At 36.4% G+C, this 13,409-nt stretch overlaps 1 protein-coding gene across 8 annotated transcripts in view; it reads left to right on the forward strand.

The window, feature by feature from the left end:
• Positions 1-13,409, forward strand: part of PPP4R4 (protein phosphatase 4 regulatory subunit 4) — a 99,149-nt gene that overhangs the window by 37,453 nt on the left and 48,287 nt on the right. For 2 of the 8 annotated variants that reach the window (XM_038545623.1, XM_038545628.1), the window contains one exon: positions 10,265-10,367. The exons of 5 other annotated variants lie outside the window; for them this stretch is intronic. In XM_038545623.1, coding sequence (XP_038401551.1) covers positions 10,265-10,367 — 103 coding nt within the window. Of the gene's footprint in view, positions 1-10,260; positions 10,368-13,409 lie in introns of those variants that run through there. One more of the 8 variants, XM_038545629.1, reaches the window with a different exon arrangement.

Below are 13,409 nucleotides of genomic sequence, written 5' to 3' on the forward strand. Positions count from 1 at the left end.
TTGCTGGACCTATCCTTTCTACTTTGGCACCTAGGGCCCACTCAGCCAGAGAAATCTTTTATTTATTTATTTATGTAGGAACAATCTACATTTTTTTGTGTATAAAGTAAAATTGTGTATAAAGTGTACAGCATAATGATTTAATATGTGTATACGTTGTGAAATGATTACCACTATCAAAACAGCCATCATCTCACATAGTTACCTTTTATTAAAACAGCCATCATCTCACATAGTTACCTTTTTTTCTTCAGATAGATCTTTTTAAAAGCATCAATCATATCTTCCTGCATGAAAATTACCGAAGTGGTGTGGTGGGCAGAGTACAGCCTCCCAAAGAGATCAGGTCCTAATTCCTGCGACCTTTAAATGTTCCCTTATTTAGAAAGTTTTTGTGACATAGTTAAGGATCTGGAGATGGGGGGGATTATCCTGGTTTGTCTGGGTAGGCCCTAAATGTCATTGCATGTATCCTTCTAAGAGGAGAGCAGAGGTAGATTTGACCCAGGCATAGAGGAGGGAGGAGAAGGCCATGTGAAGAAGGAGGCAGAGATTGGAGTGATGTGGCTGCAAGCCAAAGAATACCAGCAGTGACTAGAAGCCGAAAAAGGCCAGGAACAGATTCTACCCCAGGACCTCCAGAAAGCAGAACATTTTGATTTTGGCTAAATAATAGTGATTTAGGACTTATGGCCTTCAGAACTAAGAGAGGATACATTTCTTTTGTTTTAAGCCACTTGGTTTATTGTAATTTGTAATACCAGCCACAAGAAACCAATAAAAGTACCTTCCCATTTTAGGTAGAATAAAACTCCTCACCATGCCCTTAAAGGACCCTGTCTAGCTTTCTGAGCTCATCCTCTACCATTCTTTTCTCTTTCTTCCTTAAGGGTAAAATCTTTGAGAGTTGATTTGCCATAGTATTCCCAGAATCTAGAACCGTGCTTGACAAATAATAGACCCTAAACAATGACTTAAAAATGAATATCGAATGAATTTAATATTCTGAGACAGTAAATGTCTGCCTGAAAGACCAGTGGCACATTGGCCTGATCCACTGATGGCATTCTTGGATGGGAAGTAAAAAGAGGGTATCAGTAGAGTGATATGCTGATTTATGGTCCTAGAGAGACCTTTGTTTTGGGGAGTGGGAAAAAGATGTGTAATAAGGAAAGGATAAAAGAGACATAATCATCATGAGATTTAGTCATTTGAGATTAGCAGATGTAGTCTACCAGTCTGATTCTGAAAAAGATTCATTAGTTTTATTAATTTTACGTGGCATTATTTTCATTAATGGGAATAATAGAAAGAATATCATAAGTTTCTGCAAGTATGGTTATTTATTAGAGTATTTTATATCTACTGAGTGTAGGTAGATATTTTTTTAAAAAATACTTCATTTTAAAATTTTTAAAGAAAACCTTTACTGTGTAAATGTAGATATATATGAATTAAAAATTTAGCTCTACCTACTTTTAAAATCTTATTTCAAGTGGCACAGATGTGTGGATAACCAATAATAATATAAGGAGCAACTTTCTGTGGGCCAGGCACTGTGCTTACTGCTTTAGACTCACCCTTTTAAACGTCTTACAACAACTCTATATGATGTGTTTATTCTCCTTTGGAGAAAATAAAGGCTTAAAATATTCAATGTTTGACTATAAATATTTTGTTAGGAGCTTTCTAGGAAGCATGAAATTATGTTTGTACAGTTCACCAAGAAAAAGAGAGATGGTTTTGACTAAAAGTATTAAAGAGCATAAACAGATGATACAAATTGCTTTTATCTTTGGCTTGCAGCTCAAAAGTGGAAGTACCTGTCTTCCTTAATGTAGGTTATGTTGCCTGAGATAAGTTAAAAGTTATGTTCTGAGATAACTCAAAAGTTACATCCTTAGAAAAGCAAAAGGATTTTGTGAAAGCAATACACTTATACATATATATAGCAAACAGAACATGGTGTTCCAGACACCACAGATCCTAAAAAGTCCACAGTGTGGTACTCTGTTGACAGGCTAAGCATTTAGAGACACTCTAATGTGAAGGAAGAAAATGAAATAATGCCCATTAATGTAAGCTAATGGAAAACAACCATCAGGGTTAGAATTGACCTTACTAGGAGGTTTTATGGGCTAGGAAGCATAAAATTATATAACATTTTTTTCTAGTTCACTTAAAAAGAAAAAAAAAGAGGCTATATTAACCAAAGGAATTAGGGAAGATGAACAGATGATACAAATTACTCTTTCTTGTGCAGTTCATAGTTCAAAAATAAAAGTACATTCACCCCTATGCATTTTGAAAATGTTTGTGTTGTATCTTTTTACCTATTTGTACTTAAGGATAAGGTAGAGTAACATCATTAATTACATTGCAGCAATTAAATTCAATGGAAACATTTACCAAGTATATAGTTTTTCTGGGCATATATAAAATATTACCTAATATTCCTAATAAACCTAAAAATATTGCCTTTCAGTAAATTCTGTTGGAGACCAGTGTTTTCACATGAATTTCTTAGTCATGAATGACCTGCTATGTTTACCTTGCTTACCATAAAAATGAACTGGAACTTTTGAAATTCTTAATTAGGATATCCTTTAGTTCTGTGATAGTGGGACCATTATTACTATTTGAATATTGTTTCTGACATGAGGCACTTGAGTGATATGAAGGAGCAAATGTAAATATTTTTATTTACAATCCTTGCAGAATTATAAAATAAAATATTTATATAGTGTACTGTAATAAAGATCTATAATGTTTGATATATAACTTGATGGATTAACTAACCTGTTGGCAGTGGTGAACCAAATATCCTAGAAATTTCTCAAATCAGAAACTCAAATCTAGAAACTCTAGATGCAATACAGCAAGCATTCTTTTAAATGTTTAGTGAAGCTTATAAGAGAGGAAGGACTATTCAGGGCTCAAAAACAAAGCACCCAGTTCCATATCTACTTAGGGTGTGGAAATGTGCAAGAAAACATTGCTCCTGTCCTAATAACAATAGGTTAGTCACAGAATCTATATAGTCATCACTTCTCTTGGCAACCAAGAAAGCTGAATTCACAATAGCAACACCCTTCTGAGGAAAGATGGGACACAGGGACACTGACTTTTGACAGAGTATAGAAGGAAGAAGTGGCTATCACATAAGGTTGTTAGAAAAAAATCACTAAAATACTGGAAAGTTTTTAAAGGTTGATTATGGGCTAGTACATCAGTTTAGAATAACTTGGAGCTCCAGACACAATTTTGCACCAACTAGCAGGCTCTTTTCCACAAGCCTCCTTGCCTTGTAGGACGTGAGACTTGAGAGACTCTCCCTTGCTGATGCAGCTGTGGCGATGAATGGGAGGTGTTTGGGGATGGGAACACAGTACTGTCCATTTCCTCAGACTGATCAACATGAACGTACAGGGAATTTCAGCAGAGAGATGAAAGCTACAAAATGATCAACTGAAAATGCTAGAAATAAAATGGATGATATCAGAGATGAAACATTCTTTCAATGGGCTTAGCAGGAGTTTAGACACATATGGAGAAAGAGTCAGTGAACTTGAAGGTAGAAATGATCCAAACTGAAACACAAAGATAGAACAGAGTGAAAAAAATAGGAGAGAGCATCAAATGGCTTTGAGACAGTGTCAAGTGATGATCTAATATATGTGCAATTGGTGTCTCAGAATGAGAAAAGAGAGAATAGGGAAGAACTATTTGAAGAAATAATGGCCAAGACTTTTCTGAAGTTAATGAACAACAGCAAACCAAAGATCCAAAAGCCCAGAGAATCTGAAGCCAAATACACACACACACACACACACACACACGCATCATCCCTAGGCATATCATGATCAAACTGCTGATATTAAAAAATAAGATAGAATCTTGGGAGCAGCCAGAGATGAAAGAGACATTACAAACAGAGGAACAAAGGTAAGGGTAAAGCAGACTTCTGGTCAGAAATAATGCAGATTAGAGCACAATGGAATGTTAGAATTACTAAAAGCAAGGAAAAATATCAACAAGAAATCTGTACCCAGTGAAAATATCTTTCAAGGATGAAAGCAAAATGCTATTTTCTTTAGATAAACAGAAATTGAAAGGATTCTTTGTACCAGACTTATCCTACAAGAAATGCTAATGGGGGAGGGTTTCTTTTTTTTTTTTTTAATGAATTTTATTTTATTTTATTTTTAATTTTTAATTTATTTATTTATGATAGTCACAGAGAGAGAGAGAGAGAGGCAGAGACACAGGCAGAGGGAGAAGCAGGCTCCATGCACCGGGAGCCCGATGTGGGATTCGATCCCGGGTCTCCAGGATCGCGCCCCGGGCCAAAGGCAGGCGCCAAACCACTGCGCCACCCAGGGATCCCATGGGGGAGGGTTTCTAGGTAGAATTAATGTGATAAGAGATGGACATTGGGTTTACATGAAGAAATAAAGATCACCAGCAATGGTAAAAATTAAGGTAAATATAAATGAAATGACAATTCTACACAAATTCTTCCAAAGAATAGAGGAAGAATTTTTGTACATGGTGTGAGGTGTGGACTTTTCCCCCATTAATCTATGTACAAAAATTTAAGTCAAAAGTAAGTGTAAGTCATCCTATGAGGCCAACATTGCCCTGATACCCAAATAAGACATAGACATTACAAAAACAAAAAAACTATAGGTGCATATCCCTCATGAACTTACATGCAAACATTTGAAAAAACAGCAAATCAAATTCAGCAACATATAAAAAGGATAATACATCATGACCAGTTGGGGTTTATCTCAGGAATTTAGAGTTGGGTCAAAATTCAAAAACGAATCAATATGAGTTATCATATCAACAAACTGAAAAAAAGGAAAAAGAAAAAAATACACTACCATTTAGTCATCTCAGTAGATTTAGGAAAAGCATTTGACAAAAGTCTAACAGTCATTCCTGAAAAACAAAACAAAACTCAGCAAACTAGGGATAGAGAGGAGCTTCCTCTGAAAAATTTATAGATAACATTGTACTTAAAAGGTGAAAGACCGAATGCTTTCCCCTAAGATCAGGAACTAGCCAAGAGTGTCTACTCTTACCACTTCGTTCAACATTCTACAGGACATTATAGCCAGTGTAGTATGGCAACAAAATTAGTGAAGGCACTCACATTGCAAAGAAAGTAATTATAGTCTTTAAAAAATATATAACATTATTATTTATGGCGGAAACTACAAAAGAAAAATAGAACTACTTAGTAAGTATAGAAAGGTTGGAGGATACAAGATCAAAATACAAATCAGTTGTATTTCTACACTAGCAAATTCAAATAACTGAACAACTGAACACTGAAGTTTTCTTAAACCATCATAGTAAGGTATAATAATACCTGGGGCTCAATCTGATAAACGATATGTAAGACCTGTATACTGAAAACTGTAGAACGTTACTGAGAGAAATAATGTAAGAACTAAGTGAATGGAAAGATGTACCATGTTCATGGAACAGAAGACTCTATATTATTGTCAGTTCTTCCCATATCAATCTATATATTTAGTGTAAAATAATAAAAATCCCAGCAGGTTATGTTCTTATTTTATTTATTTTTTATTTCTGGTAGGAAATGACAAGCTAATTCTAAGATTCATATGAAAACACACAGGACCAAAAATAGTCAAAACAACTTTGAAAAAGAGAAGCAAAGTTGGAGGGCTTTAACTGCCTGATTTCAAAATATAATGTACACCTACAGCAACTAAGACTATGTAATAATTATACAAAGACAAATCTGTGGGATGCATACAGAAGAAATATAAATCCCACATTGCTAGTGGATTTCAGCACAGGTGCAAGGGCAGTTTGGCACAGAGATGATAGTCTTTTCAAAAAATGGCACTGGATTAATGGGGAAAAAAATCCACACCTCACACCGTGTACAAAAATTTAACTCAAAGTAGATCATAAATTTAAACACTAAAATTATTAAAAAATTCTAGGAGAAAACAAGAAAATCTTTGTGTCTTTGGGTCGGTCAGAGATTTCATACATATGACACTAAAAGCATGATCCATAGAAGAAAAAGTTGATATATTTGATCTCATGAAAAATTTAAGCTTCTGCTCTTCAGAAGACACTGTCAAGAGAATGAAAAGAGAAGACCGTAGGATGGGAGAAAATACTGAGGGATCACATATCTGATAAAGGACATGTGTTCAGAATACATAAACAACTCTCCAAACTCAGGAAAAAGGGGGAGGGGTAACCAATTTTTAAAAATGGGCAAAAATTTGAACAGATATTTCACTAATAGTGAAATATCTGTTCAAAGAAGATTTGTGGATGGCCACTATGCATAAGCAAAGGTGCTCAGTCTCATTAGTCTTTAGATACATGCAAATAAATCTATATACTTGTTAGAATATTTGCACTAAAAATCCCTGACCATTATCATTTCACACATTTTTCTAATATCCTGCCTAACTCTCTCTCTGCTCTTCTATGACTCAAGTTTCGCTTATATTAGACCTTTCATGGTATCTTCTATGTCTTTTACCTTCTTTTTCCATTGTTTTCTTTTTGTGACTCAGTCTGATTTATCCTGACCCATAGTTCAATTCACCAATTCATTTGTGTCTAAACTGATTTCGATTATTATACTTTTCCAATATAGAATTTCTGATTAGCTCTTTTAAAAATCTCCCACGTCCACTTGAGCCACATATACGTCAGATAACACCAATACCCACAGAATTTTTTGGTGCATTTCTGTTTTCTGTGGCTTCTTCTGGTTCTCATTCATCTTACCTTATCTCTTCGTGTGCCTGCAGTCATTATTAATTGTGTGTTTGATCTTGTGCTTGATAAATTGTTTGTAGAAATAGATTGAGTCCTAGAGTGATATCTTTCTCTAGAAAGGAATGTATTTTCTTCTGGGAGCCACTTAATTGCACTAACAATGAAGTCTCCGCTAATCCAGGGTCAGGCATTGGATGGTTTGAAGCTGGGCTGCCTATCCTGCAAATGCCAGTCAGCTTCAGGATCACCCTTGTCTTATCCCAGGATTCTTACTGGGGCCTCCATGAGACTCAAGCAGTCGCTTAACCTCTCAGCCTCTCAGGAACCCTTTCTAGAATTAGCAAGTGGCCCCAGAGGAAAAACAGCTTCCAAATTACATGCTTACCTTCCTAGAGTGCCATTGTCTCTTAGGTCTTGGAATGGGTAATTATCCCAGTGATAAGTAATCTAGGATGGATAGTTTTGGCTGGGTAACCTTGTTAGTTTCCATATGCCTTTATACAGATGAATTTTGTATTTTGTCCAGTTTTTTTGCATACTATCCTCATCAGGAGAGCTGATTAGATTGATCTAGTCTGTCATTACAAAGTTCCCTTTCATTTTACTCTTCTTGGTTTAATCTTGGAATAGTAACCCAAAATGTTTCTGTTTGTATATCTGCAATATACCCTGCACCATGACCTGCCTTCACCCTTACCCCCACAGAGAACAATTGATTGTTTTCTAATGATGTGTTAGGAATAACCTAGCACTTTAAATATTCTGCTAAAGCATTTGTGATGGATCTCTTTATTTAAACTTTGAGTTCTTCAACTAAGTTCTTTTGTTGGGGTGAAATTGTGTTAACAGTAGCAGATCTCCACTTAAGTCTGTTTCTGTATGGGCCGTCTCATTGCCACCCAAGTCTTTATATATTGTCCACATAAATTGCATCTATTCTATGTAAATTCTCTATTTACAGAAACCTTTCAGAGCATCAGATCTGTAAGTGATAATGTTCTCTTTGTAAGCTCGACTTGGATGGCTCAGAGGCCTCTTAGAGTTGACAAGCTCAAAACTCAGCTCTGGCTGTGTCCCTGTGCCACATGGGGCTCCTCCAGTGTCCCCTGTCCTAGTATGTAACACTGCTAACCCCCTGGTTTTCAAGGTGGAATTTTGGGAGTCACTCTTGATACTGTCTCTTCTTTTATCACTCGCTTATGCAGTCCTGTTTATGTTATGCCTTAAATATTCTGTGGAATCATTCCACCTCTCCAACCACACCACCTCCATCCTCAACCAAGCTGCTTTGAGGGTTCGCTCGATTGAGGGGGATAGCTTTGCAAGTGATCCCTGCCCACCACCTCCCTCCACTTCCATCTTACCTCACTACTTGCTGACTCACTTTCATCTTTATAGTCAACATTGCTATTTCAAAGCATTTAAGACTACCATTTGAGTATTCTCTTGCTGAATGCATCTAAAGTCTTGCATAATTGGGGCTCTTTCTACTTTAGTAGCCTCAGCCCTTCCTCTCAGTCTGCTCTAGGCATACTGATCTTTCAGTTTCTGAATCCACCAAGCTCCTTCTTACTTCTCATTGCTGAGAGTGCTTGCTTTTTCACTCTTCTTGCTTTCCGACCTGTCTTTATCCCAGCTTTTGTCTAATTATCTCTTTCTCTTTGCACAGGTCAGTTGTCACTTCTCAGTGATCCCATCTCCCTAGAAGAGATCAGGTCACCTGTTAGATGTCCTTACACTGTCTGTGCTTCTCATCCTTAGCTCTTTTCACAGTTTTAACTATAGTAGTAACAGGTATATTAACATGCTAGTCCAGCTCATGGCTAAGTCTCCAGTGCCTGGCATGGTGCCTTGGATGTCACTAAATATTTGTTAAATGTTTGAATGTATAGAAGCAACAGGAGTCTCTCAAAGGTAGGGGCACAACGTTTTGGCTTGTCTCCAGTTTCCCAGAAAACTTAGTGTGATGCTTAATAAACAGTTGTGAATAAAATTAAAATTATATTATCAGAATTAGATCTTCATGGGGCTACTTTAAAGAAAGATCAGAAGGGACTAAATTAGGATAGACTGACAAGAAAGAAAACCCTATTTCTACCTGCTTATAGACGTTTGCCACTTCCCAGTGCAGCTTCCTCCCTCCAAGAAAACAGTTCATATTTTTATCAAAATATATTCAATTAATTAAATATAGTTACAGTGGATCTTTTGACATTGTTACTGACAGTACTGTATCCAGTAAATGAATATTTCTTTGATAAGTACATCTTTTCTTTGCAGTAGTATATAGATCTTTATTTACATTCTAGGCCTAAATTGTGAGATTACATGATTCTAATTTATTCTATGTAAAAATGGCTTGGCAGAGTGGTCCAATTAGAAGATCAGTTTTAAAACCATTGTTGTGAAATATATTTCTTTGTTTGGTGTTGTCATAATTTTCCACGGAAGGATACTTCATCTGAAGCATGTCTATAGTAGTGATATGAGAGTTACTGCTGGCATTGATATTTCCTTTATGGAAAGAGATTTTTGGGATATTGTTATGTGTACCTCCTCATGAACCTTGCTAATCACTGAAAAACAGATTTCAAGAAGGGTGAAACACATCCCTTTTATTCCTGTTCCTGTCTCCACTTTATTTTACCATTTTCTCTCTCAGATTTTGACTTTCAGGGTTCTTAACTAGTTTTCCCCACCCTTTATTTTAGTGTAGAGCATGGCAGTCAGTGATAGAAAAAAAAAAAAAGACGTATAGTGCATTGTTAAAGGTATCTGAATTGGCATGTTCCAATTATTCGTATTTAACGCAGTTTTAAAGTCCTATAAATATTACCATTTTATAGTGAAAAGAGCTGTTTACTGTTAGTCACTAAAAGTTCTCATGATTATGACCCTCAAAACCCCAGATATTTTAAATGTCCCAAGTCTTCAGTGTTTTACCATTTAAATTCCTATTATTTAACTTCAAAACAATTGATGACATTCTCTCTAGAAATATACAGAGACTTTGTAATGTTGGGCTCCTTTACCTTTAGCCAGCACCATTTGTTGTAAATATATTTCCAAATATGTGAATCCAAAATATTTGTTCTTGTAGAATACACCAGTGATTTATTCAATGCTTCTCTATGTTGGTATTGTAAAAAGAAATATCTTCCTGATGTATACAATGTGAGTTTATTGGAGACAGAGTAGTTGCCCTCTAGGCAAGGACTGTATTATGTTGTTTCACAAAATGCTCTCTTGTGCTATTCATGCTAACTACAGAATGAATTTAAAGAGAAGTGTCTAGGACATTCTCCTTCCTTGAGTGGGAGTCATTTTTTAAATTTGTGAAGATGTACCATGTACTCATTTATAAAATGTCTCATTTCATTTTGAGGAATTCAGGTTGGAATGCCAGCCATACAATAGTATGAGGAGCATAACTGGCATTAAGGCATGCACTTAAGCAATAGAAGAATTTCCTTTTCAGTGTCTTCCAAGGTCCATGAGGATGCACACTTATTTACCCAGAGAGTATGGATCTCACTATGTTTGTCCAGAGGGTGTGACTCTGTGGAGGAGAACACTTACTGGTAAGTGTCAAACTCTTATCGTATTATTTTTCAGAAAAATATGTTTAGAAATCAGTTGATTTTTAGCAGTGATAAAATCTCTTAGTCTGTGCTGGTTTCTTAACAGTGGACAGTCCCAGATGTTGAAGTCAGCACAACAGGAGAAAAACCCAAATCCTGATAAGACTTGAGGATTTTTCGAAAATTAAATGCAAAATAGTTGGGGCAAATGTTGCTGCGGGAGTCAAGACTAAGTAATGCAGTAAGAAGATATGAAGTTGGAGAGCTTCTCATGTTCTTCTTTTGCATAAAGTTTGCATACGTACAAAACCCAAGACTCTAATGACTTAAAAGGGGGCAGAATTACATCTCTTGGAACTTAAAACAGCAGACTCATGTGAACCGGAATGTACACTGTGGCCCTCACAATATATTTTAATATTTCCTGCAAAGTACTTTCTGTTTCTAAATAAAAGCTGTGTGTTCTACAACCCGTAAGTGATGTATATTGGCCACATCAAATCTTTTAAGAGTGTTTTCCAAATCCAGAATGGTTAGTGTGGAAGAGATGTTTGCTTTTAAAACAGGGAGATATGGGAAGGCTGATTTCAGAGACTATTTGCTTCTTTTGCTTTACACCTATCATTCCTTCTCTTTTTCTTTCAGCCAAGAACTCTTAAGATATGTAATTGACTGTTGGTTGAAAAACTTTGTAAAAGTACACTTGTGTGTGTGATACAAAAGTCTGAACATGTGGTAGGGGTTTCTGGGAATTAACCATGCTGCTTAAACATTTGCTACAGTGAAGCCACCATCTGATCTCCCGTACTACCACATGAAGGATTGGGATTGCTTTAAGCCATGCCTTAATAAATGATGAATGGAAGTACAGAATCCACGAGGAAGAATTCAGTACTTAGCTCTGGCATCAGGCAGAAAGTTTTAAGAGTTGCCAGTCACTGGCTTGCTGACCTTCAGCAGAATATCGACAACTCCAAGTCTGTTTCTTTAGCTATAGAATAATAAACATGTTATCTCCTGGAATAATGACTGGTCATGGTGCCACCATATGAATCAAGAAGTCTGGGTACTTGGTATGCATCATGGTTGCAGAGATGCTGGGGAAGAAGATAGCAGGAACATCTTATTGACATGACAGAGGATTGAGTGCATTTGTATGGATCCATTTTTGTTTTGCCTTGTGTCTAATTCTACTAATCCCTAATCTTTAGGACTCAACTCAAAATCTCTTGAGGCCACCTTTTAGGAGATGTGGAGAATATATGTGAAGGGAGAGAGCATCAAGAGCAGAACGTTTAGGTGAAAGGATGAGAGATAGTCATCTGGCAGTTACTTACTGAATGCCTGCTGTGTGCTAGGAGGCAGGGTACAGCTGTGAGCACAACAGCCAGGAACTCTTGCAGTCCTGAAGTTCATGTTTAGATGTGGGAGATGGACCATAAGCACATGATCATGTTGGATGGTGGAGATAATACACCTATGATATAAAGGAGCTAGTGAGAGCTGGAGCCAGGGAGTGGCTTTCAGTATAAAATCAGGTCATCAAGGAGGAGCTCCTTGGAAAGGTAATGCTTGAATAGAGGCTTGGGAGAAATCAGGGAGCCAATCATGTGGAAATCTGGGAAAAGTGGAAAGTGGGAACAGATCTGGGAAGTCATTGAAAGGACTGGCTTTTACTGTGTGTGGGATGGAAAGACCCTGGAGGGTGTTGAGCTGAAAAGTGCTGTGATCTGATTTAGTTTTATAAGAATATCTCTGGCTACTCTCTAGGAACTAGTCAGTAGAGAGGAAGAAATGGCGACTAGTTAACAAGTTACTGGGATAATTCAGGCTGGTGGTGATGGTGGCTTGGAACAGGGTGGTGGTGGTGGAGGTGGCAAGTGGTCAGACTCTGTCGCAGGATCGGTTGGCCATCTGTGGTGAGTGAGGGTCTGAGAGGAGCTAAAGACTGGCCTCAAAGTTTTGGGGTCAGTGACTGAAAGGAGAAGGTTGTTGTTCAGCATTTACTGAGGTGAAGATTGGAAGAGGAGCAGGTTTTGGGGAAAGGTTGGTTCAAGTGTGGACAGGATGAGATTCCTATTAGATGGTCTCATGTAGAGGAGACCGGTGGATCCGGCCAGTGGTCATTATTTAAATGCTGAGTTTGCACAAGTTACTAAGTCGTAAAAGTTCTGCTTAAATGGTTTAAATCTCTGAGAAGATGGTATTACAAGTAACATTTTATAGAAGAGGAAAAAATACAGAGAGATTAATTTTCTTAAGGTCACAGATACGAAACTTTGTTTTATGGCTGCAAGTTTCATGTTCTACCAACTTTATTATGTTAGTTACAAAATAAGCATTAAAGGAAATTCCCCTAATTGACATAACTGATTAAGCAAGGTAATGCTTTTAGCTACCTTTATGTCACAACACACACACACACACACACACACACACACACACATACATACACTCTCCTAGAGAAGTCGAGGTAATATCTTTGATGAGGTTTATATGAAAGATTTTCTTTTTTACTTTTTGATGTGTTGAAAACTAATCTCATGTAGTTTTTAACTTTGAGTATATGTTAAATTTTTTAAAAAGTGAATGGAGATGGCTATGAATATAATTTTTAGAAACATTCTTATATTTTAAAAATTTCTTTTAAGAAGTTTACTGCATGGTAATTTACGTGCTCATCATGGTTTCAAGGGGAAAATACATTTGCACAATCTTAAGTGTATTCCTTTTTTATAGTAGAATGCATATGTTTATATTTTGAATCAGAAATACAAGTAATGAAAATACATGTGATTGTCTGACCTTGCTCTAGGTATGGTGGCAAACTGTACAATACAAATAGCAAAAATAGAAATAGAAATCTATCAAAAATCTTTACTGTATTATTTAGAGGTTTATCTATATTTATAATTTTCATTTTAAAAAGCAATGGAATCTTATTTTATTTCATAAATGCCTAAGACATTTAAACTTTTCTGTGGTGTAACAAATTAATAAGGAACAGATTAATATACTTTTCTTAAGGTAATAATAGAAAGT

Source organism: Canis lupus, chromosome 8 (genome assembly GCF_011100685.1).
Source record: "Canis lupus familiaris isolate Mischka breed German Shepherd chromosome 8, alternate assembly UU_Cfam_GSD_1.0, whole genome shotgun sequence".
In the NCBI taxonomy this organism is placed as follows: Eukaryota; Metazoa; Chordata; class Mammalia; order Carnivora; family Canidae; genus Canis; species Canis lupus.